The sequence below is a fragment of the Syngnathoides biaculeatus genome, chromosome 9 (genome assembly GCF_019802595.1).
Source record: "Syngnathoides biaculeatus isolate LvHL_M chromosome 9, ASM1980259v1, whole genome shotgun sequence".
NCBI classification, from domain to species: domain Eukaryota; kingdom Metazoa; phylum Chordata; class Actinopteri; order Syngnathiformes; family Syngnathidae; genus Syngnathoides; species Syngnathoides biaculeatus.
This window is the reverse complement of record NC_084648.1, coordinates 29981893-30007036: the sequence shown is the minus strand read 5'-3', so window position 1 is coordinate 30007036 and position 25144 is coordinate 29981893. Positions and strand designations below refer to the sequence as shown.

The window sequence follows — 25144 nt, the reverse complement described above, 5'->3', positions numbered from 1 at the left end:
ACCAATACGTCTTCAAGTGTCCTTTTATTTGTTAATCATAGCATAAAACAAACTATTACAAACTACAGACATTTGTCTCTTGGAAAAATAGATCTCTCTAGAACAATAAATGGGATCACCTATCAACTGCCATCCCCATTTGGGGGGGGGGGGAGAAGAAACTACTCAGAAGCAGCAAGTAGAAAACAAACCTTATGAGCATCACACAACAACTACACTCAGTTTCAGCAACAACGCATTTGTGTTTACTTTTCCATTCAAATTTAAGGAGCTCACTTATTTGAAGCACCAGCCTAGTCCAACCAGCAGGGGACACAAGAATCAAGGCGCACAGCGTCAGAGAAGGATTTGGATAAACTTATGGAGCTCGTGCACCGACATCACCAAAGTCACGTGACCGTTAAACATTTAGAAAGTGATAATAAACGAAGGTACTTGAAAAAATGGGAGACACTTGGCATACAGGACTCATATTTAATGCCGAAGTCCATGTTTTCGGCAATAAGAAATTGGACTTTTAATTCGCTCCCGCTTGTCTTGGACAACTGGATCTGTAATCATGTAATCATGGATCTGGTGAGTAAGTCGTCGAGTTTTACACAGAAAAGTTTAAAAGCGTATAAAAGTCTGGACACAAATACTAAAGGAATAAATCCCACACAGTGATGGATCCACTCGGATTTTTTTTCAATAAAAAGACCAATATTTAAATAAATGACTCCTGGTTTTACACAAACTAGCATTCATTAACTGTGGGGATAAAAATAGTGTAGGCTCCGTACATGTTAGCATATTGCTGCCACACGCTTACCTCCGTAAACCTCTCTATGACAGATATTTTTTTAATTATTTTTTACATAAGCATTGTTCTCAAATGAGTCAATTTGAAGTTATAAATGCCTCTTGATAATTTGATATTGAGAAGAATAATTCCTACCTGAAATGATGGCTACACAGGAGTGTGTATTTCATTGGGCACCATCCATCACGTGCATGATCTCTATACACTTGTCATTTATTCAATACAAATACCAGTATATAAATAATTGATCCCTGGTTTTACACAACTTCGCATTCATTAACTATGATTGGGAAAAAAAAATTAGGACACGGAGTCGTCACCTTTGTACACGGAAGCATATTGCGGCCAAGTTAACCTCTGTAAACCTCTCTTTTTAATATGCATTTATCTCAAATGAGTCAACTTGGCATTATAAATTCTTCCTGGTTATTTGAGATTGAGAAGAATAATTCCTCCCTGAAATGAAGTGATCGCAACACAGGCGCGTGTATTTGGTTAGGCACCATCCATCACGTTTAATTGCCGAAATCCATCAATCTTTTCTTGTCTTTTCTGCTGGTATTCCGTAGAATGATCTCTTTGAAGATCTGTCTCGTCTGTTGCGACAACCAACAGCACATCAGGTCTCGGGCATTGTTAATATTCTGCTCCGGTTCAATGTCTCCCACAATGTCGAGCAGCTCTGTTTGACCGGCAATATGGTGCCGTGAAAATAGTGACGTCACGTGCACGAGCTCTATACATAGGTTATACCTCATTTTGACTGCAGCACTACTTTGGGAAAATAAAACTTTTAACAGGACTTTAGCAAACATGCAGGCTTTTTGTGGTGCTACACAACATGAAATGGTCCCAGGAGCCTGACATCCAAAAACTCACTTGACATGTTTGTCCTGCAGTGAATGGCTGCAGCTCGGTGGAAAATAAAAGTGTGGCGATAAAACTTTCAGCGGAATTAAGGGGGATTGGTAAAATTGCAGGTTTAAATAGGAGTTGTCAATGTGTGTTGGGGAAGAGAAAAAAAAAAATAACTTGTGGCAAAGTTAAAACGTTCTCATTTTATGCGTTTCGACATCCATCCATTTTAGCTACCACTGAGTTATTTAAAAATGTGGAAAGCCCTACACTGGGAGAGGAAAAAGTACATGTGCTTTACTCCTTTATTCCTTTCTCAAATTCCTTCCCAAATGAAGGGCACTTTTACGCTAATGCACTTCCTTCAGTTAAAATATTCTACAGTTTAACTCCCCTTGTACTGCTCCAATGGAGTACTTTTATTTATTTGTGTGTGTGTGACAATTGTAGGAGTGATAACCCTTTGATTTTATGACAACCAAAAGGCTTTGCAGTGCAGCATGTTTTTGAGTGTGCCCAGCTTCTCTTTTCACAATTTCCTACCAAATGATATTTTCTCACCTTTTCCTTTATTGTTGAGTCAACCTTTTCATTTCTGTGTGTTAAAATGAAACACACCCCCTCCACTTGAGATATTTTACCAGTGCTCCCAAAGCATCTCCTGTGGCAAGAATTAATTAGTGTGTCCCCCCGCCCCCACCCAGACAGACATCCTCGCCACTGCCAAGCATCAGGCCCATCCAGCTGATGGCACATTTTGAGATAAATTGCAACCCAATTGTGTCCAAATGAGATCTTTGGAATAAAATGAAACAGACAAAAGTCACAATTAACAGTCATTTTTCAAACATTAGCGCAGCATTAAGGACACCTTGGTAAGGATTCGGTGTTTCCATGGTGTGCAATAATTTTCTTACTAAAATGTCTTTGCTTGCTTTGTATGCAAGGTAGTGACAGAAACATGGTATTCATGCCAACACGCATGTAAATATGTGCCTCTTAATTGGGGGGGGGGGGAAGAAACAATAACCCGACTCAACTAGAAGTAAGCATTTTGAAATGTAATTACAAGAATTAAGATGGAGGCCCCTAAATATGCTGACGGACTGAACACCACTTAAGACAAGAATGTGAAGGTCATCAGTGCTCATTATTAATTAACGAGAGGCAAGAAACAGAATTGTAAAGTTTCCTTTCATGTTCATGCATGTTGGCGTTCCGCTTTCTTGATGTGGGTGAGGGTATTGCCTTTTTATGGAAAATGGGATTTATTTCAAAGGCAGCAGGGTGGGATATTGGCTTGCGCGTCTGCAGCACTGTTGGAAGGGTTCACTTCAGTCACTTCAGTTCTTGTATTCCTTCCACATTCCCAAAACGTGCACATTATTCAAAGACTAAATTGTCCGTAGGTGTGAATGTCTACATGTGTCCTGCCGGTGGCTGGCGCAGAGTCAGAGTTGGGATTTGCTCCATCTAAACCGCTGTGAGAGAAAATGGATGGATGGATGGATGTAAGCTGAATTCATGGAGCAAGCATGTTTAGTTAACATTGTGTCAGGAACTCAGCCTCAAGATCACAGCAAAAATAAAAATCAGCCAAGCAAATTGGACCACTTTGAATGAATCCCCCCAAAATAAAACTAATTAATCTATGATTAAAAAATCCTCAATCTGCATTTTTCTTCTATCCATTGTTTTACATTTATTTGTTGTGCTTATTCTCATTGGGATTGTGGGCGGTGGTCGCTACGTAGAAAAAAATGAGCATTTACACTCACACGTAGAGCCAATTTAGTCTTCAGTGAACTTAAGTTTTCAGAATGTCAGAGGAAGCGGCGTCACTGCCTCTTGTCTTTAACGCTGAAGACTTCATACAGTTTTCTTCCTTGGAAGCGCTGTCCTCTGAAGCACACATAAAAGCGCCCCAGGCACTCAGACAAACAGCAGCTTCAACTTTCATGTCGCTGTCTCTGGAAGTGATGTTGGATGTGAAATGTGTTTATTACGTGTGTGTGCGTGTGTGTGTGTGTGTGTGTGTGTGTGTGTGTGTGTCAGCTGGTTAAAATTTAAGCACTAATGATTCTAGCAATACCCCGGTGCACCTCTGCTTGCACCGGCCCATATTCTACTACCTCTCCATCTACCGTTATAATGCCTTTGGGAGAATACGGTTCCAGCCTGAGTGCCAGCACTTTAGTGTGCACCAGATGAGCACAGCTGGAGACCATGTGGGCGCCCTTCTCCATGGCCAGGAAGAGTCTGAGCAGTGCAGCACGGGATATTCCCGCTTTGACGTAGAACAGATGAATTATGCCTTCGTCCAAAGTGGCGTCCGGCGCAGCCAGCAGGTCCTCGGCCAGGTGGGACTGGTACATGGCCAGCACCAGAACAAAGTCTTCTTCGGGCACCACCACCCAGTTCCCAGGAAGAGGCTCCTCTAGACTGGGGAGCAGAGAGTCTGACAGGCTCGTCTGAGGTCTGTTGGAGATGCGTGAACGCTCAATTCTCCTCGCCTTGAGGGAGTTATTGGAATTACAGGAGTTGTGGAAGGAGTTCTGCATGGGAGACTCTCTCATTGAGTGGTGTGAGGAAGTGCTGTGATTGTTTGCAAGTCTAGATCCCACCCAGTTGCGGTCTCCCGTGGCAGGCAGGTAGGCCAGCTTGCCCTTGTAGACGCGAAGAGAAGCCAACCTTACCAGTGTGCCCAAGGTGAACCGGGCCGCCCCGACGTGCCGGTACTTCTCGCTCTCGATGTCCACGTCGGCAACAAAACCCCACGCCAGTGAGAGGAAGGAGAAGAGGCGAGTGCCAGAAGACAGGTGGACCGAGACCAGATCCATTCGGGACACCACACCTTTACAGAGAAGGAAGCCACAGCTGACCAGGAGCTCCTCACTGGACACCAACGAAGCACTACGGGAAACGAAGAAGGTTAGACACGCTGAACACATCCCCACACAGACACATTTCATGATGTTTGCAAATAGTGTCAGAACAGCCACAAGGTCAGTGAACCCCCTCTATTGATACGGGACAGGGACCAAGACCTGCAGCATATAGTGAAAATCAGGGAGCAATTAATTAATTCCCACCCCCAAAATGTTGAAATAATTGCATATAGGGGCCACAAGATGACAACAAATCACTATTTCTGTTTAAACCAAACTCCAACACACTTCCACGTACAAGGCTGCCTTGATATGATGTGATGATCTTACTGTTTTTTCAAGTTACAAGCAGTTGTTTGGCTGATCTTTTCCTTAAGCTTGTGAGCACAAACATGAGAGACAAGCACAGTATGGTGGCAGTGAACTCCATGCGAGGTTGCAGAAGTGTATCAACCACGACGGGGGTGGGGGCGAGGATGGATTAAAGGCATTCCCATTCATTTCAATGGGGAACGATAGATCTTTTTGAGTTCCCAGCATGTTCAAGGAACGAAATGAACTCATTTGAACTTGACGCACCACTATAACTGTAACCAGGAATAAAATAAAATCAGAAGTGAACCAGCTTTAAAGAACATGTTCAATTATATGATAAAACATTAATTTAAATGATATACAACCGAAAAGAATTTTATTTTGAAGTACAGTAAAAGATCATGTGCCCAAAATTACATTTCTACCACAATGGAAAAACAAAAGAAGCTAAAAGGAAAAATTTCAAGGAGTCTCAAAGAGATCTTCACATTTTGTAAAATCAGTGAAACACATCTTTCCTCAATTAATTACAAACGTAAGAAAACCAATGCCGGTCTTCTGGGGTTAGACCTACCATAATTCCCGGCCTACAGAGCACAGCTGGTTATAAGCCTCACCGAGTAAATTTGTAAAGGAAATACCATTTGGTACATACATACGCCGCAGCTGTGTAAAAGCCGCAAGTGCCCTCATTGAAACGCACATTCAAACACAAGATATTTACAAAGAAAGACGGTAGAAAGAGTTTAACGCTAGCGCACCGCTAATGCAGGCGCTGTGCTAGCGCTAATGCTAACAGGGCCGGTTAAAATAAAACTTACCGGTAAATATCACTGAGACACCCCAGTAACACAGCAGCAACACGCTAGCCCAGTGCTAACAGGGCCGGTAAAAGTCACTTCCTTGGCACATATATTCCACTGGTCTGATTCTTACTTTGTCTGCTCGAGTGCCCCCTTGCTTACCAGTTGTCCACCATGCTGCCAATTGCGTGATGATATTTAGAAAAGGTGATTTACACGTTTTGTGGTGCAGTCCAGTGTTGTGTGCGTGCAGATATGAGGAATGAATGATGGATGGATTTCCGAATGTATAATCTAGGGAGTTCATTATCTACAGTTCATAATATCATCAAAACATTCAGAGAACATAAAAAAATCTGGATGTAATCAGCATTTTTGTAGAGCAACGTTGAATGCCAGTGACATTCAAGACCTCAGCTGGGATCGTTTTTAAAGGTGATTGCCACGCGGGCTCAGGAACACTTCAGAAATCCATTATCCGTTAACACAGTTTATCACTACAAATGCAAGTTAAAACCGTACCATGGCAGTTGAAAAACATATCAACAAGACCCCAACATACCACAGGCTTCTCTGGGCCTGAACTCATCTAGAATTAAGTATGCCGTAGTTTGAGGAATCCACATAAATTGTTTTTGAAACTCATGGACCCTGTGTCCTTTGAACTAATAAGTAAAATGACCATCCAGATTCTTATAATTGCCAAGTTCAAAAGCTTGCATGTGTGATTCCATAGGGTTGCGTTAGTGCAAAGGTACATTTTGTTGTAAATAAATAATATTTTGACCAATTAAGGGAAATTTGATCATTTCCCACAGCACACTATATAAGAGCTCTCATGGCACACTGGTTTGGAATCTCTGGACTCGAGGACGAGACAGGCCAGCCAGCAGTCCACACCTGTCTCCCATTGAAAATATGTGGTGAATTATAGAAAATAAAATACAATAATGGACACCCTGGACTGTTAGATAACTAAAGTTGAACATCAAACAAGAATTCCACCGACAAATTTTCATTTATTACTCTTCTCACTTCCTAAACACTTATTGAGTGTTGTTCAAAGGAAAGGCGATGTAAACAGTGGTAAACACGAAGGTGTTGAAGACCTCAAAGCAAAACATGTGAATATTGACCAGTACTTATATTGTTTTTGAAGTGGGAAATTGGCGGGATGGTGGAGCAGCTGCTTAGACTGTTGGCTTCAAAGCTCCTGTATGGAGTTTGCCTGCCTGTGTGTTCTCCAGGCACTCCGGTTTCCTCCCATATCCCCAAAACACGCAAAATTAACATGGGACTAAATTGGCCCTAGGTGTGATTGTGGGTGCGGCTCTCAATGTGCCCTGCGATTGTCTGGCAAGTAGTTTAGGGTGTACCCTGCCTTCTGTCCGTTGACAGCTGGGCTAGGCTCCAAGCACTCCTGCGACCCTTGTGAGGATGAGTGGCTAAGTTACTAAACTTTGTTCCCTCTAAAACCGGACTGTTAATCGTGGTGCAAACGTGTAGTGACTTGGCCAAGTGGATAGAGGAGACACACCAGCCACCAGGGCTCCTTCAACAAAGCAAAGCTGCCAGTTGGGAACTTGGCTAGTCATAACTAACTGGGGGGGGAAGGTGGGTTTCAACGGGGGATCTGAACCCCGGTCCTCAGAACTATGAGGCCAACTCTCTACAGCTACACCACCGTTCCACCAGAACTGCAACATTCAATTTTTTCGTAATAAGGACATTCATCGTTATTCGGGTGTGTTACCTGCAGTTCACTGAATGTGTCTTAATTTATTGTTTGCTTACATTTATGTTGCACTTTTTAAAATATATATAAAAACCCCCATCTGTGAGTTGTGTGTGATATACTAACCTTGCAGTCAGTTCCATTGTATGATGAGATAAGCTGAGGTAAGCATTACTTACCAAATATATAAGATGCAAGGTGTACTCTTCCTGGTAATTACACAAAAAAAAGCCTCCATCTTTGAGGAAAAAGATCCTCCATTTGTCTTGTCTGACTTATGAGTGTTACATCACATTCGTGGCTGACAATGTCTCTAAATAATTTAGGGACGTATGGTTGCCTATTTGTTGACCGTATAAATTGCTCCCTCTTTTTGATAGTACTGATAAGAAAACCTGGTAGAAGCTCTATTAAACACTGTCTGCCATCTAGTGGTGAATGATACTCTTAAAACTTTAAACATGAGGTATATTGGAAAAAATGCTTATCTCCCCACCCATTTATTTTTTTAGGCAGGGGTGAGGGGTGTGGGCCACGGTTACCAGTTGAAGAGAAAGAAAGATGTTTACTTTGCAAACTAGCGGGGCCACCATTACTGATGGGGAGGGGGGGGGTAAAAAGGAGGTATCTGTTTGGGGAAAGCTATTTTTATCACACCCACATAGACTAATTGTAGCATGATGGGCAGGGACTCCAACTTGAGGATATGTTGTACAGTATACAACTGGTATTAAAAACAGCTTCGGTTTGGTCATTTTTTTTTTTTATATACAGTGTCTTTTTGTAGTCGATTTTTGCTGTGTAAATACAGTATACCATTGAGTACGAGTGTTGCGGTGTGTGTGTGACTCACCCTACGTAGTGATGAAGGGATGCAGCCAAGGCGTTTCCTGAACCACCAGGGAGTATACCAAGTGGTGTAAGGATAGCGTCCTCCCAGTCTGATCTCTCCAGGAGACCATTTATTACCTAATACATACAAACACATACACTAAAATACACAAGTATTTACAGTAAGATCTTTGAGCAAAGATTACAGAATACTGCTGCTGAAGATCTTTTGATTTTAATCAATCTCTTAAATGTTGCAGTTACTCTCTGTTCTGATGTACACATTACCTCAAACAGAAGACCATCGCCTGACATGACAACGAGAGCGTCCCACTGGGACAGGTCAGCCTCCCTCACATGCTCGCGAGCATGATTCTGATGTTCTGTGAAAACACGAGTAAATGATGTCATCGTTCCTGTCAACATGTGTACCAAAACAGCATGCTTTACTTTAGCTAAGGTTTGTAGATAAAAAAACAAGTCATACGTATGTAATAACTCTTTGTACGACCTGATAGTAGAATACTAATAAAATGATCTCTTGAAAAATCATCCTTCTCTAGGCCAATCTTGGGTCATTAATTTCATATTAATTATTATTTTAAGACCGTCCCTACAAAATAGAACTGGACAATCAGCGCATGTAGTGAGAGGACTCATGACGAGATCATCTTTTACTTACGCACTTAATGTTCACGAAACTCATAGAAGGACACAAATGTTTATTAGCTGGATTATCTGTCACGACCAGAACACGGGTTGGACCCAAATGCACAACTCGGGAGATGCAGAGGCAGTTCGGGAAAGGTGTTTATTCGGTCCAGTGTCGGGGAACAGGCAGGCAGTCAACGGGAGCAGCAGTTACAAGAACGTCAGTCTTAGGAGGCAGGTCAGTGGGCAGGCAGGAGTCAGCACATGGGAGATCAGGAACGGGATTACGAGAGTGCGGGAACGAGGCATGAAGCAACGATCTGGCAAAGGCCAGACCGTATGTGTGCTTCTATATAAGTGGGTCGTAATTACTAGAGACGAGGCGCAGGTGTGCGCCTCCACCGACTGCGGCAGGTGCGTGCCGCCTCAGGGACCGGTATAGGCAGGACAGGGACCGGCAGGGCCATGACGTTATCTTACTCCCAATAGCAACAAAAGTTAAAAAAAAGGAAACCTGGAATCGTAAAATGAAGCTAAGTCTTGCTAGAATTTTAAAAGTCACATAATCCCCTTTCGCCCCCCCTTTAAACATTTGTGATTTGCCTGTCAAAGACTTTCTCAGCGGGTTTCAATAGAGATCTGAAGTTAGGGAGGAAGGGGAAAGCAAGTTCTCAAAATTCTACATTCCTGGACTTCTGCCAAAGGGGAAAGAAGAAACCATTAAAATTCGTTGTAGATAGATAGTTTCTGATCCAGCATTTGTTCTCTCTGGTTGCTCAAGTTAAAACAGTGCCCTCTATTTAAGAAGAGAAGAGTTCTATGGTTTAATTCTAATTGTTAAAATGATTTTAAAAAATGAGGTCAAATTCAATGAAAGACAAAAAATATGCAAAAACCTATAATTGTCTTGAATTTAGTACACCGATGTGAAATGTTGCCATCCAGAGAGCTGCAGTGCTAATGTGCTGATCGTGCATCATTAATTAGAGGCAGGCAGCTCCAGATGAGTACGCACTTAGCTGCAAGGAGCCATCCCATAACTGCTGTACTCCACCACCTCACTAACTCATAGTGGGTGATGACTGTGTGTGCGCACATGTGTGTGAATACCACACCAGCCAGTCTGATAGCTTAATCAGATGCCAACGGACGACTGCTGCACCTATAATTACATTTCCATGAATTCAAACACTCCCTGTGTTGTTCTCTTACAAGTCAGGACATGCTCCAGTTGTGACTAGAATACATTTATGGCAAGATACTGTCGATCCACTTAAGGTCATTGTCAAGACGGATGCTGGCCGTTTGCAAAGACTGAGAGAATGTCATCGCAAGTGACTCCACTTGAGAGAAACCACATTTGAATTATGTTTAAAGAAATTGTTTGTGGAATAATCCATTCAGGTATCAAACATAGTGTACACCATTCTCGGTTCATTGTTTCATTCACTGCCTCGCATTTTGTCATATTTTGCTCTCTAAGTTTTTCTTTTGTTAATGTACCATATTTTCACAATGGTGGAGGTCTTAAATTCTCTTTTACATAGACGAGGTGCCACAATAGATATGGTTCCTTATGATGTGGTGCACCATATTTGCTCACCGGGTTCCAACATTTGCAAATGTTGTTGTGACATGTCCAATAAAATTCACTTGAACACACTGGCTACATTATTATGTATTGTAGCACATGTTTTCATTTTATGTAAGCTACCTTATTAAGGCGCTCACAAGGTAGTGAGAAACAATTCATTTCACAAGTGTAAGCAAAAGACGCTTACATTGCCCCACACACTCCCTGTGGAGGCAAGTCATTACTGACGATGTTGTGCACACTCAAAGGGCATGTGTCAGGCATGTGTACCACTACACCATCGGTGACCTTGGGGTTGACGAATGAGGGAAGAATGGGATTGGAGATGGACAGACGGATTGGTAGTGTCTGCAGTGATGCAGACTTTGTATCGGTCCGTTGTGGTGAAGAAGGAGCGACGCTGAAACGTGAACCTCTCAATTTACTGGTCAATCTACATTCCTACCCTCACCTATGGTCACGATATGTGGGTCATGTCCGAAAGAACAAGATCACAGATAAAAGGTGTCACATGGTGTCCAGCCTTTAGAGATAATGTGAGAAGCTCAGTTATCTGGGAGGGCCTCAGAGTCAAGCTGCTGCTCCTCTGCATTGAGAGGAGCCAGATGAGGTGGCTTGGGTATCTGATTAGGACGCTTCCTGGATGCCTGCCTTGTCAAGTGCTCCAGGCACATCCAACCCGGAGGAGACCCCTGGGACGACCCAGCACACTCTGGAAAGACTGTCAGCCGACTGGCCTGTGAATGGGAAATGGGATTCCCCAGGAAGAGCTGAAAGAAGTGGCTGGGGAAAGGGAAGTCTGGACTTCCCTGCTAAAGTTATGCTCTTCATAACCCGACCTCAATTAAGCGGAATAAAACTGTTGGAAGAATGGAAAAACAAATCCATGACTTGTGCGAGATGGAATCTTTACTTTTGGACAAATAGTTGTTTTTCTTCAAGCACAAAAGGAAGGCAAGGGTAGAGCTAATCTTAATGCTGTCAGATAAACATCCTTTGGTACTTCTTGGTTGTAGCAAGTGAGAAGAATCTTGACTGAAACTGCTGACACTAACCATGACATGCATACAGACATTCATGCATGCACATCCCACATACACACGCACACACACAGCCAAACACAGACAGTCCAGCAATGCTGTCATGCCTTATCTAGCCCCCACCCCTTCCGGTAGTGCCCACAGCTGCCACACAGCCAAGCGGCTCAGAATGAATTTGTCCACTTTTGTTAGGTAGACATTTCATGTCACCAGCTCTCACACACACTTACATGCACAGACAAGCTTACACATGTAAATACTGTAATACACACAATATTAGAAGTGCCAGACATAAAAAAAAAACATTACTCGTGAGCAATGTGTATTTGTTAATCAATGTAAATAACTTTTGAAATATTTAACACTAGTAGTCTTATAATTTTAAAATTACATTCATTATGAATTGTCTGAATATGCACATAAAACAAATTATTACTGGTTTAAAACCACAGGTCAACATATTTCAAAATTTGGCTTGACTAGAACATAACCCGATTTCCTTGTCTCCACTCATAGCTGTTAGGATTAAATCCTAAACTCTCTTTCCTTCAGGATTAAAGTAGCAAAAAGTATTCCCCTCAACTCAACCCCCCCTCCCCCAAGTGTGCATCATTTCCCACAGTAATTTAACTGTACTGCATTTTTGCTCCCTTTTCTCTCCCACACAAAATGACTTAACATGAGCTTTTTATGTTTTTGGGGGGTATTTTTTGTGGGGCTGAGGGGCGGGGGGGGTAATTTGTGTCACATAAGAGCATCACAAATGTGTGCTGCGTAATCATGACCAAACAGTATGGAGGCTAATAGTGATAAGGAAATCAAATCATGGTGAGAGGGGATTTAGTGAGTGTGTGTGTGTGTTTATCATTGCTGTGTTTATCCATACAGCATCTGGATAAGTGTGTGTGTGTGTGTGTGTGTACGTCGTTTACATAACAACTGTAACTGCATGAATGTGGGTCAGACTAGAGACTGTTTATCAGCAGAGTGACAACATGATGATATGTTTTGTTGTCGTGGTTTGGGACAGTAAAGTGATGATAGGTAAGATTTCAACAATAAATTAAATGAGTATGTCAAGTGTGTCAGTCAATTTGTTGATTAAATTTGATACAGTTGAGCTTTTGTGAATGACAGCAGTATATATATTTTTTTTTGGGGGGGGGTAATTTAAAGGCAAAACATGCATGATTCATGCTAAACTCGTATTGTCTTGTTACAGCCTCAATTCAAAATAGATTCCATCCATCAAACTTAGCTTTTATTTTTAATACATTTGCAAAAGTTGCAATATTTGTCCACATTGTCTTGATGGGGTGTTGTGTGAAGAAATTTGAGGGGAAACAAATTGATTTAATTTCAGAAAAGAGCTGTAAAAAAATTGTTGCTTCTTTCTTATTTACCTTGAGCCACTTATGCTGCAGCAAGGACATCTCAGCATGAATACACGAGAACCAATCCTCAACTGTTAAAAAAAGGTGTTGTTCTACGATTTTTTTGGGTATTTTTTCGTGACGTGTTCTCATGCTTATGCCCACTCACCTGTGATGAATAATGTATGAAGGACTCCGGCCTCGTTCAGCATCCGCTTTACGTGGCTGTTGTAAAGCGTGAGCGCATGTCCTTTCCCACTATGTGGATTCACCAGCAGCAGCAGCCGGCATGGATGCGAAAGCTCACTAAGCAGCACCCCTACAAAGAGAGAATTGTTTACATGTGATGACTGACACAAAAGAGATAGGGCAAAAGTAAGTAAGTAGATAGAAGACTCAAGGTGGATTTAGCTGTTAGCATTGATATAAAACAGAGAAATGCAGCCCTATGGGGGCACAAACCAGTGCAATCTGTAGGCCGGTCCCAAGCCCGGATAAATGCAGCGGTTTGCGTCAGGAAGGGCATCCGGCGTAAAAACTGTGCCAAACAAATATGAGCGTTCATCTAAAGAATCCCATACCGGATCGGTCGTGGCCCGGGTTAACAACGCCCGCCCCCGGCACTGCTAACCTGCAGGGCGTCGGTGGAAATTCAGCTACTGTGGGTCGAAGACAAAGAAGAGGAGGAAACCGGATCCAGCGTCAGAAGAAAAAGAGGAATGCACAGAGCCTACAACTGAGTGTAGGGACTTTGAATGTTGGGACTATGACAGGAAAAGCACAGGAGTTGGTTGACATGATGATTAGAAGAAAGGTTGATATTCTGTGCATCCAAGAGAGCAGGTGGAAAGGTAGTAAGGCTAGAAGTTTGGGAGCAGGGTTTAAATTATTCTACCACGGAGTAGATGGGAAGAGAAATGGAGTAGGGTTTATTTTAAAGGAAGAGCTGGCTAAGAATGTCTTGGAGGTGAAAAGTGTATCAGATCGAGTGATGAGACTAAAATTTGAAATTGAGGGTGTTATGTATAATGTGGTTAGCGGCTATGCACCACAGGTAGGATGTGACCTAGAGTTGAAAGAGAAATTCTGGAAGGAACTAGATGAAGTAGTTCTGAGCATCCCAGACAGGGAGAGAGTTGTGATTGGTGCAGATTGTAATGGACATATTGGTAAAGGAAACAGGGGCGATGAAGAAGTGATGGGTAAGTACGGCATCCAGAAAGGAACTTTGAAGGGCAGATGGTGGTGGACTTTGCAAAAAGGATGGAGATGGCTGTAGTGAACACTTATTTCCAGAAGAGGGAGGAACATATAGTGACCTACAAGAGCGGAGGTAGAACCACGCAGGTAGATTATATTTTGGTGCAGACGATGTAATCTGAAGGAGGTTACTGACTGTAAAGTAGTGGTAGGGGAGAGTGTAGCTCGACAGCATAGGATGGTAGTATGTAGGATGATTCTGGTGGTGGGTAGGAAGATTAAGAAGACAAAGGTAGAGCAGAGAACCATGTGGTGGAAGCTGAGAAAGGAAGAATGTTGTGAGACAGGCTCTCGATGGACAACCGAAGCTCCCGGAAGACTGGACGACGACAGCCAAGGTGATCAGAGAGACAGGCAGGAGAGTACTTGGTGTGTCATCTGGTAGGAAAGGGGAGAAGGAGACTTGGTGGTGGAACCCCAAAATACAGGGAGTCATACAAGGAAAGAGATAAGCGAAGAAGAAGTGGGATACTGAGAGGACTGAGGAGAGGCGAAAGGAGTACATCGAGATGCGACGTAGGGCAAAGGTAGAGGTGGCAAAGGTTAAACAAGAGGCATATGAAGACATGTACACCAGGTTGGACACGAAAGAAGAGAAAAGGATCTCTACAGGTTGGCCAGACAGAGGGATAGAGATGGGAAGGATGTGCAGCAGGTCAGGGTGATTAAGGATAGAGATGGAAATGTGTTGACTGGTGCCGGTAGTGTGCTAAATAGATGGAAAGAATACTTTGAGAAGTTGATGAATGAAGAAAATGAGAAGAAGGAAGAGTTGAAGAACCAAGAGTGAAGGACCAGGAAGTGGAATTATTACTAAGGGGAAGTCAGTAAGGCACTACAAAGGATGAAAAATGGAAAGGCAGTTGGTCCTGATGACATACCGGTAGAGGTATGGAAGCAATTTGGAGAGATGGCTGTGGAGTTTTTGACCAACTTATTCAACAGAATACTAGCGGGCGAAAAGATGCCTGAAGAATGGAGGAAAAGTGTTCTAGTTCCCATTTTTAAGAACAAAGGGGATGTTCAGAGCTGTGGGAACTATAGAGGAATAAAGTTGATGAGCCACACAATGAAGTTATGGGAAAGAGTAGTGGAGGCTAGACTCAGGACAGAAGTAAGTATCTGCGAGCAACAGTATGGTTTCAGGCCTAGAAAGAGTACCAGAGATGCATTATTTGCCTTGAGGATGCTCGTGGAAAAATACAGAGAAGGTCAGAAGGAGCTACATTGTGTCTTTGTGGATCTAGAGAAAGCCTACGACAGAGTACCAAGAGAGGAACTGTGGTACTGCATGCGTAAGTCTGGTGTGGCAGAGAAGTATGTTAAAATAGTACAGGACATGTATGATGGCAGCAGAACAATGTTGAGGTGTGCCTTAGGTGTGACAGAGGAATTTAAGGTGGAGGTGGGACTGCATCAGGGATCAGCTCTGAGCCCCTTCCTGTTGCAGTGGTAATGGATAGGCTGACAGATGAGGTTAGACTGGAATCCCCTTGGACCATGATGTTCGCAGATGATATTGTCATATGCAGTGAAAGCAGGGAGCACGCAGAGGAACAATTGGAAAGATGGAGACATGCACTGGAAAGGAGAGGAATGAAGATTAGCCAAAGTAAAACAGAATATATGTGCGTGAATGAGAAAAGTAGAGGGGGAAGAGTGAGGCTACAGGGAGAAGAGATAGCGAGGGTGGACGACTTCAAATACTTGGGGTCAACAATACAGAGCAATGGAGAGTGTGGTCAGGAAGTGAAGAAACGGGTCCAAGCAGGTTGGAACAGCTGGCGAAAGGTGTCTGGTGTGTCATGTGACAGAAGAGTGTCTGCTAGGATGAAGGGCAAAGTTTACAAAACAGTGGTGAGGCCGGCCATGATGTACGGATTAGAGACGGTGGCACTGAAGAAACAACAGGAAGCTGAACTGGAGGTGGCAGAAATGAAGATGTTGAGGTTCTCGCTCGGAGTGACCAGGTTGGATAGGATTAGAAATGAGCTCATTAGAGGGACAGCCAAAGCTGGATGTTTTGGAGACAAGATTCGAGAGAGCAGACTTCGATGGTTTGGACATGTTCAGAGGCGAGAGAGTGAGTATATTGGTAGAAGGATGCTGAGGATGGAGCTCCCAGGCAAAAGAGCGAGAGGAAGACCAAAGAGAAGGTTTATGGATGTGGTGAGGGAAGACATGAGGGCAGTTGGGGTTAGAGAGGAAGATGCAGGAGATAGGCTAAGATGGCAAAAGATGACACGCTGTGGCGACCCCTAACGGGACAAGCCGAAAGGAAAAGAAGATTGATATAAAACAGAGGTGGTCAAGCTACGGCCCGTGGGCCACATCCGGCCTGTTGGTCTTTTTCATCCGGCCCGGCAAAGATTGGGAGAGAATTAAGGTATGATGTGAATAATTGCATTCATTCCATTTTCCCTTGTAATGACAGGCATTCAACACTAGGTACGACATTAGGTGCGGTGTCTTGATTTAGCGGAGCGAAAGCCATTTCCTGTTATCAGTCTTTTTCTACTGGTCAAATCAGAATCCATCTACAGCAATGTTAAAGAAAAGAATAGTCGACTGTGATTGCCAGGTGTTTAAGAAAGAATGGAAACCTAAATACTCTAGTCCGGTCCAAGGCTGTATGTTTTATTTGCCAAGAAATTGTTGCGGTTTTAAAAGACTACAACATCAGCAGTCACTTTTCTACCAAGCATGCTAATTACACCAGCTACCTTTCATCACAAAAACGCACGGCTACGCGCTGAGAGGTTGGTAGCGAGGTTGCAGGCTCAGCAAAACACCTTTATTCGAGCATCTTCCAACCAAGAAGCAAGCACGAAGACAAAAGCCAGCAAGCCTGTTTCTTAAAGAATGCATGATGGGGACAGCAAGCATTTTATGTCCCGAGAACAAGAACAAATTTGTAATTATTAACTTATCACGCAGGACAGTGACTCGTTGTATTGAAGAAATTGACGAACATTTAACTGGCAAGTTAAACAAGAAAGCGGAGTCATTTACATTGTATTTTTCGGCACTTGACGAAAGCCATGATATAAAGGACACTGCTCAGCTTTTAATTTTTATCAGAGGGATTCATGAGAGTTTTTGGATATGGAATCTCTGAAAGAAAAAATACATGGACAGGTTTTATTTAACAGTGTGTCAGCAGCCATACAGAAGCACACGTTACCCTGGAGAATGCTCGCCTACGTTACCACTGATGGATCACCAAATCTGAGAGGAAAAAACGTTGGGATGCTCGAGAGAATTCAGGACAGGGCGAAAGGGGACAACCCTGAGCAGGAGGTGATTTTTGTACACTGCATAATCCACCAAGAAGCACTGTGGAAATTCGTGTTGCAGTTTGACCAGGTAGTTAAGCCAGTTGTCAATCTTGTTAACTTCATTCGAGCGAGGGGACTTCACCATAGTCAGTTTATTCATTTTCTTGAAAAAACGGATGCTGACCACACGGACTTACTTTTACTATTCTAATGTCCGCTGGTTAAGTTTAGGAAAAGTATGTCAACGTGTGTGGGAGCTCAAACAGGAGATTATTTCATTTTTGGAGCTACTTGAGAATACTGTCAATTTTTCTGAGTTGAATGACACAGATTGTCTTTGTGATTTAGCTTTTACTGTGGACATACTGACACACAGGAACGAGCTACCTTAAAAGAGGCTCCACGATCGGTCAAAAAATATAGAGAATCACTGGATGACCTGCATGAGGAATTCTACCGTCTGTTTTGTGATTTTGGAAAATTTGACAGGGCACTTCAGCTGGTGTCATGTCCCTTCTCACACGACCCGGAAACGGTGCCACGGAGTTGCAAATAGAACTGATTGATCTCCAATGTGACGTGGTGTCAAAGGACATGTTCAACTCCCTGAAACTGGATGAGTTTTATGCTTCATTAAGTGCAGCCAAATTCGCAAACATTCAGAAGACAGCACAGATGATACCGGTGTTATTTGGCTCTACATATGTGTGTGAACAGATTTTTAGTGTGATGAACACCAACAAAGCACCCCACAGATCCCAGATGAGTGATGAACACCTCAGATCTGTTCTGAGAATTGCCGCAGCAGAATTACCTACAGACTTTGATGCATTGGCCAAAATGGGTGATCAACAACACTGTTCTCATTAAGAGGTATGTTAATATTCGAATGCTTTTTTTCTGGGTATGTTTGATATGTAATGTTAAAAAAAAAATCCATTTTTTTATGTGTATCGTATCTTGTGCTGACCCAGGCCGCCTGTCCAATTTTTAAAGCCGATGTGGCCCCTGAGCCATAAGGTTTGTCCACCCCTGATATAAAACCAAGATAACAAATACTATTAGGTCTTTATAGCATTACACAGTGTGAATAATTTAGTTGTACACCACTTTGAAAGTGGTTTGTCTTTTTTTTTTTTTTTTTAACAAAACAGTAAAGCCAGTGAAGGTACAGTATGTCTTCAAAACTCACTGGTTTGCAAATCCTGTAGGTGTGTGTCTATATAATTATAGGAGATTGAGAGCGGCACAGTGAAACAGCCGTAAAGCGTTGGCCTCACAGTTCTGAGGACTGGGGTTCAAATCCCATCCCCGCATGTGTGGGGTTTGCATGTTCTCCCAGTGTCTGTGTGGCTTTTCTCCGGGCACTCCGGTTTCCTCCCACAACCCAAAAACATGCAACATTAATTGGACACTCTAAATTGGCTGTATGTGTGATTGTGACTGCGACTGTTGTTAGTCTCTAGGTGCCATGCGATTGGCCGGCAATCAGTTCAGGGTGTACATTGCCTCCTGTGCAAGCAATGACAGCTTGGTTAAGCTCCAGCACTCCCGTGATCTTTGTGAAGATAAGCAGCTCAGAAGATGGATGGATGGATGGATGGATGGATGGATGGATAGATGGATGGATACCTCATTCTCAGTGAGTGGCCTTTCACCCAATGTCAATGCAGGTCTCATTTCACTGTGGATAATGACACTTTCTCACCAGCTTCATCCAGTATCTTCCCAAGGTGCTTAGCTTTTGTTCTGTGGTTGATTTACACAGTTCGGACCAAAACACGTTCATCTCTGGGACACAGAGTCTGACTCCTTCCTGAGTGGTGTGATGGCTGGATATTCCCATGAGGTTTATGCTGGCATATAATAGTTGGAACAGATCGATGTGGCACCTTCAAGCATCAGGAGCTTCCAAAGCTCGTCATCTGGGCTTCCCTACGTTTTTTAAAGATACAATCCATTCCGTGTATGTAAAATTTTGACCTCTGAGAAAATGATATAAAATTTTCAGTTTCGTTATTGTGGCATGTATTTTACTAACAACTAAAACGCTGTGCTTCTATATGGCATATCTATTGATTGTTTGATCTCTCTCAATCTATCATTTTGTTGTTGTTTTAATTTTTAACCTGTCCTGATCAGCTGCATGGCCTTGCAGGAGCCCATCCCAGCTGTCAACGACTGCACTGTATTAAGGAGAGGATGATCGCGGCCATGTATTGTGAGATGTTGAGGAACTACCTCTTTTCCTCAGTCAGAGCATTGAAGATGGGTCGTGGCTGGGTCTTTCAACATGACAATGACCGCACACAGCCAGGAAAACCAAGGAGTGGCTCCGTAAGAAGCACATCAAGGTTCTGGCATGGCTTAGCCAGTCTCCAGACCTAAACCCAATAGAATATCTTTGGAGGGAGCTGAAACTCCGTGTTTCTCAGCGACAGCCCAGAAACCTGTCTGATCTAGAGAAGATCTGTGTCGAGGAGTGGGCCAAAATCCCTCCCGCAGTGTGGGAAACCAGGTGAACTATAGGAAACGTTTGACCTCTGTAATTCCCAACAAAGGCTACTGTAACAAATATTAACATTGTTTTTCTCTGGTGTTCAAATACCTATTTGCAGCTGTGTCACACAAATAAATCATTAAAAAATTATACATTGAAAATTTCAGACCCCTCTAAGTGGATGAACTTGCAATATAGCAGGGTTTTCTTCACTGTGCATGTGTATATATATATATATAATATATATATATATATATATATACATATTTTATATATATATATATATATATATATATAAAATATGTACGGTATATGTTTGTTAGTTGTCACCACCTTTAATTAGAACATATTTGGAAGAACAAGTACTGTATCTAAGATTAAACATCTAAATTCGTATATCCTAAAAAATGTTGGCAGGAAGTTGCACAAAAAAAACCTCCTTGAGGTGACTAATAACAATGTACTAATTTTAATAAAAGAATTATGTATGACAAGACAGAGTTATTCTTCCATTCAGCCACACACATATTTTTAAAGCAAGTGAGAGACAGAGAAAGAATGTTCCTCTGGAATTCAGAGTTTTACTAGCAGTGATAGCTAGTGATATTAGTGTCCTTGTACACCAGGAAGCATGACAGTTGGTGCTGGAGGCCCTGACCCCGCTGCCTGTGTGTCTTTGTTGGCCACACTCAAACCCTGTCCACTTCCTGTGTGCCACTCCTCCCTCCCCAAGACATTCCGGAGGGAATTATCTCTTTGCCTCTGTCTGCTACCAGTTTCCTCCTCCGTCATTAGCTGCAGTGCCACTGTGGCACGCGTTGTATATTTATTCACCCATGATGCACGGGGCTGGGCAGTATTCAGAAGAGGACTGGTGGATTTATGACAGAAAATAATGGGCTTGGTTTGTTTGTCTGAGAATGGGTGTGGCCCTGATTGCCAAGTGATGCGCAGATTTGCAAAATTGTATCTCTTCTTTTCAACTACAAACCAACCATGTCTGGAAGTTGAAAGCCCCCAGAACTATTGAGCCTATGTTCTCAACCAAACTTGTGTTGTGATGTGTGACTACACTTTTGGTAAACCACAAGTATGGGATCTGGCCCAAATCGTCATGGAGTAATTACTATATCAAGGTATCCGCTATAGTATTTCCTATGTACTAATTGAAAGGGGGGGAAACCCAAGAGCCGGAAAAGTGATCTTATAATAACTATCTGAGCATGCACAGTCTGTGAGTCTGAGAATAGATGAGTTGGACTCACAATATTCAGCAACGTGTCTGTTTTTTTTTAACCCAACCTACAGTCATAATTTAGAAAGTGAGAAATGAACATCTCACGGGGCCAATTGCTGTTAGGCCTGTGATCTTAATGGAATCATTATAAAAACAAAAACTCATTTGCATTTCTGTATCTACCAACTGACTGAGATCTCCCATTTCTGCCTGTTGCTCTTGGGTGACTTGGACTCTTAAGCCTGACCAAACACCCATTAGGAAGGAATCCAGTTTCCACATTAAAGGGATTAACGGATTAACATGCATTTGACCTGGTGCGAATCTATCCCTTCTGTAATATGACATATAGACCCAGTTTCAATCTGATAAAAACTAAGTAGTGCAGCTTTTCAAGCTTCTAAAGTTTGAAGGCTCTTTCATTTCGTCAAACGTCAACATAAAAGTCATTCCATATTCAAATTTCTGGTCATCTTTTGCACATTGCTATTCCACATTAATTTTACACAGTTACATATTATACACACATATATTAACGATAACTCTAACATTAAGCAAAATTATTTTGCAGGTTTTCCTTCATATATTACAGGAAATGATTATTTGATCCCTCACTGATTTTCCAAGTTCACTCATTGACAAAGACATCAGTGGTCTATAATGTTAATGTAGCGAGAAACAGAATATATATTTAAAAAAAAAACATCCAGAAAGCCACATTTAAATAAAGATAAAAATGTATTTGAATTTCACTGAGTGAACTAAGAACTTGATCTCCTACTAACAACAACAAGAAATCTGGTTCCCACTGACTACGGAAGCCCTCTGACTTCAAGAAAGTAGTACTAATCTAAACTCCTTAGCTACATTTAATCTATCTCTAAAATCTATCTAAACTGGTTTCTCATATAAAAATATATGTTTATAAAATCGATCGATCAGATACCAATCTCTTCATCATGGGCCAGACAAAAAAAAACTTGCTAAGGACATCGAGGACATGATTGTGGACCTGGAAAAGGTTGGAATGGGCTACAAGACCATTGGCAAGAGGCTGGGTGAGAAGGAGGATCTGTTGGTGCTTTCAGTACAAAATGGAAGAAACATAAAATGACCATCGATCTCCCTCAGTCTGAAATTTTAAATTTCATCTCATGGGGTACAATGGTTGTGAGAATGTTTAGACATCAGCCCAGAACTACACAGGAGGCGCTTGTTCATGATCTTAAGGCAGCTGCGACCACCGTCACAAAAAAAAAAAGAAAAAAATTAACACACTATGCCGTAATGGATACAAACGTAAGGTCCCCTTGCTCAAGAAAGCAAGGGCCATGTCTGAGGTCTTACCAAGGAATACCTGAATAATTCAGAAAATTATAGAGAACAAAAATCAAATTGTCTCATCATAGTTGGAGGAAGAGAAATTCAGACCGTGTCCCCAAGATCACCATCCCCACCGGCAAAAAGGTGGATGCATGATGCTTGATGGTGTGTCTCTAAAAATTGGACAGCTCATTTCACCGCATGATGAGAAATATAGATTGATTACCTAATAACTAAAACACTGTGGTTCTATAGGGTATATCTATTGATCGTTCGATCTCTATCAATCTATCGTTCTTTTTGTTGTTGTTGTTTTAATTTTTAACCTGTCCTGATCAGTATTGTGAAATCCTGGTTGACCTTTATTTTGACAAGGCCCATTCTTGATCCAAAATTTCCCCCAAAACGTGTGCAAACATGGTGATCAAGGTCTGATCACTGTACTGGCCAACAAAGGAGCACGAAGTAATGTTTTGATAGGGGGCCAAATAATTATGCCCCTCAATGAATTGTGAAAATAAATTTGATTTTGTTCTATGTGGTTTTCTTTCTGATATTCTGCCTCTTCTTGTTAAATTAAACCTCCCCGTTGTATGTTTCTCGTATTTTTTTCCCCTAACAATGTTTCATCATAATCAATAACTGAATTAAACACATGCTAATTTGATAAGGAAACTACTTTATTAAAAAAATCAATATTTTCAGACTGTCCTTTCTTGAACATTTCAATTTTGGCTTAGCCTTTGTATTTAAAGTTTTATTACAGACTGCACTGATGGACAAATGTCGTGAGTGGCCCAGCCACAACAGCAAATACAGTACATGTGGTTTTCCATAGTGTTGCTTGTAAAATATGTGGAGGATTTGGGGGCACAGAAACTCATTTTTGCTGAATGAGACCACATAGGGTGTGGCAAGAGCGATGGATGAAGAGGAGGAGGAGGTGCTGGTGGTTAGCTGGCTTGCATCTCTATTTTAAGATAGGCTGAGAGTTCAAGATCCTGAGGTTTTTATCCAAATTCGATAGTTTTGTTTAGCTCTTGGTATTCTATCAAAGGCTTTCTTGTGAAGAGATGCATCCGCCCCAGAACGGAACTGAAAGTCACAAAGCTCATGAGAGCACTGCAACCTTCAACTTCAAGTGCAAGTGTCGTTAAACGGATGATTTTTGGTATATTATTAATGGAAAAACCCACAACCAATATGGTCCTATGTGTTTTTTCACCACAAAACATAATTTTGACGTATACAGCGTTTTGTAACTCCCGCCATGAAAATCCTCTAGAGGGATTTGTTTTTGAGAAGAAGCAGGAAGTGACGTTGTAGCGCCGGAGAAAAGGAGTCGGAGGCGGAGTGTCGGACACAGGAACAGAACTTGCTTTATTGTTCGACATCAAAACACTACTCGCATAACGGCGGGAACTCTGTTAACCTTTTCTCCGGAAGCGCAACAACAAAAACAGTCCGTGCGGAACCCCGCACCCCAACTCGAGGTCCCGCGGGTGAATTATGTAAACACCACACAAGCCCCCCCAGAATTCACCCATAGTCAAAATCCTTGTGCCGTGGAGGGATGATGACCCGACCCCGGCGGGTGTGCACTGTAGGGGCCGAGGGGGGCGGGGCCGCACTGTCCATTGAGTCACGGGACAAGGGCTCAGGCGGGGTCAAGGGTACCCCGGCAGGCACAGGGCAAAGGGGGACGACCCCGGCGCGGGGGGAGGGCCAACCCCAAAGGCTGGGCAATGTCCAGGTGCGCGGGTTTGACCCTGTCCACGGAAACAGTCTCGGGTCTGCCGCCAATGTCCACGAGCAGGTTCTTATCCCCGTGCTCCAGGACCCTGAACGGCCCGTCGTATGGGGGGCGGAGAGGTCCACGGTGGGCGTCATGACGAACAAACACAAAATCCGCAGAGCGCAGGTGACGGGGCAGCTGGGGTGCCATGTTGCGACGTGGGAACCGGCGCGAACCCTTTTGCGGCCTCCAGCAGGGAGGACCGTTGCCTGGCTGCGGACCAGGGCGCTGTGGCGTCCGGGATGAATTCGCCGGGGACCCGCAGTGGCTGGCCGTAGACGAGTTCGGCGGATGAGGACAACAGGTCCTCCTTGGGGGCGCACCTGAGGCCGAGTATGACCCACGGGAGCTTATCCAACCAGTTGCCGTCCGTCAAGCCGGCACGCAGGGCTGCTTTCATGGAGCGGTGGAACCGCTCGCAAAGACCGTTCGCCTGGGGGTGATAGGCGGTAGTGCGGTGCAGCTTGACCCCCAAACTCTCAGCGACTGCGTTCCAGAGTTCAGAGGTAAACTGAGGGCCACGATCTGAAGAAAGGTCGCACGGTGTCCCGAAGCGTGCAACCCACGTGCCGATGAACGCCCGGCCCACGTCTGACGACGTTGTCGAGGAGAGGGGAACGGCTTCGGGCCAGCGGGTCGTCCTGTCCACCATGGTGAGCAAGTAGGTGAATCCGTGCGAGGGAGGAAGTGGACCTACCAAGTCGACGTTGACGTGGTCAAACCTCCTCTCGGGGACAGTGACGGGCTCCAAGGGGGCTTTTGTGTGGCGATGCACCTTAGCCCGCTGACAGGCCACGCACGAGTCGACCCAGGCCTGCACATCTTTCTTGAGACCGCGCCACACGAACTTCTGGGCCACCAGCC

General features: G+C 43.2%; 1 protein-coding gene and 1 long non-coding RNA gene across 2 annotated transcripts in view; one reads left to right on the top strand and one right to left on the bottom strand.

The window, feature by feature from the left end:
- Positions 1-11: 11 nt before the first annotated feature.
- Positions 12-25144, bottom strand: part of LOC133505703 (sphingosine kinase 1-like) — a 36271-nt gene continuing 11138 nt past the window's right edge. The window contains 4 exon segments of the mRNA XM_061829052.1: positions 12-4570; positions 8252-8367; positions 8518-8612; positions 13057-13206. Of these exon segments, the coding sequence (XP_061685036.1) occupies positions 3724-4570; positions 8252-8367; positions 8518-8612; positions 13057-13206 (1208 nt within the window). The 3' untranslated portion in view covers positions 12-3723.
- On the top strand, positions 18585-19980 carry LOC133506294 (uncharacterized). Its single transcript, XR_009796468.1, has 3 exons — positions 18585-19067; positions 19194-19391; positions 19584-19980. It is a non-coding gene; the product is annotated as an uncharacterized LOC133506294 (long non-coding RNA).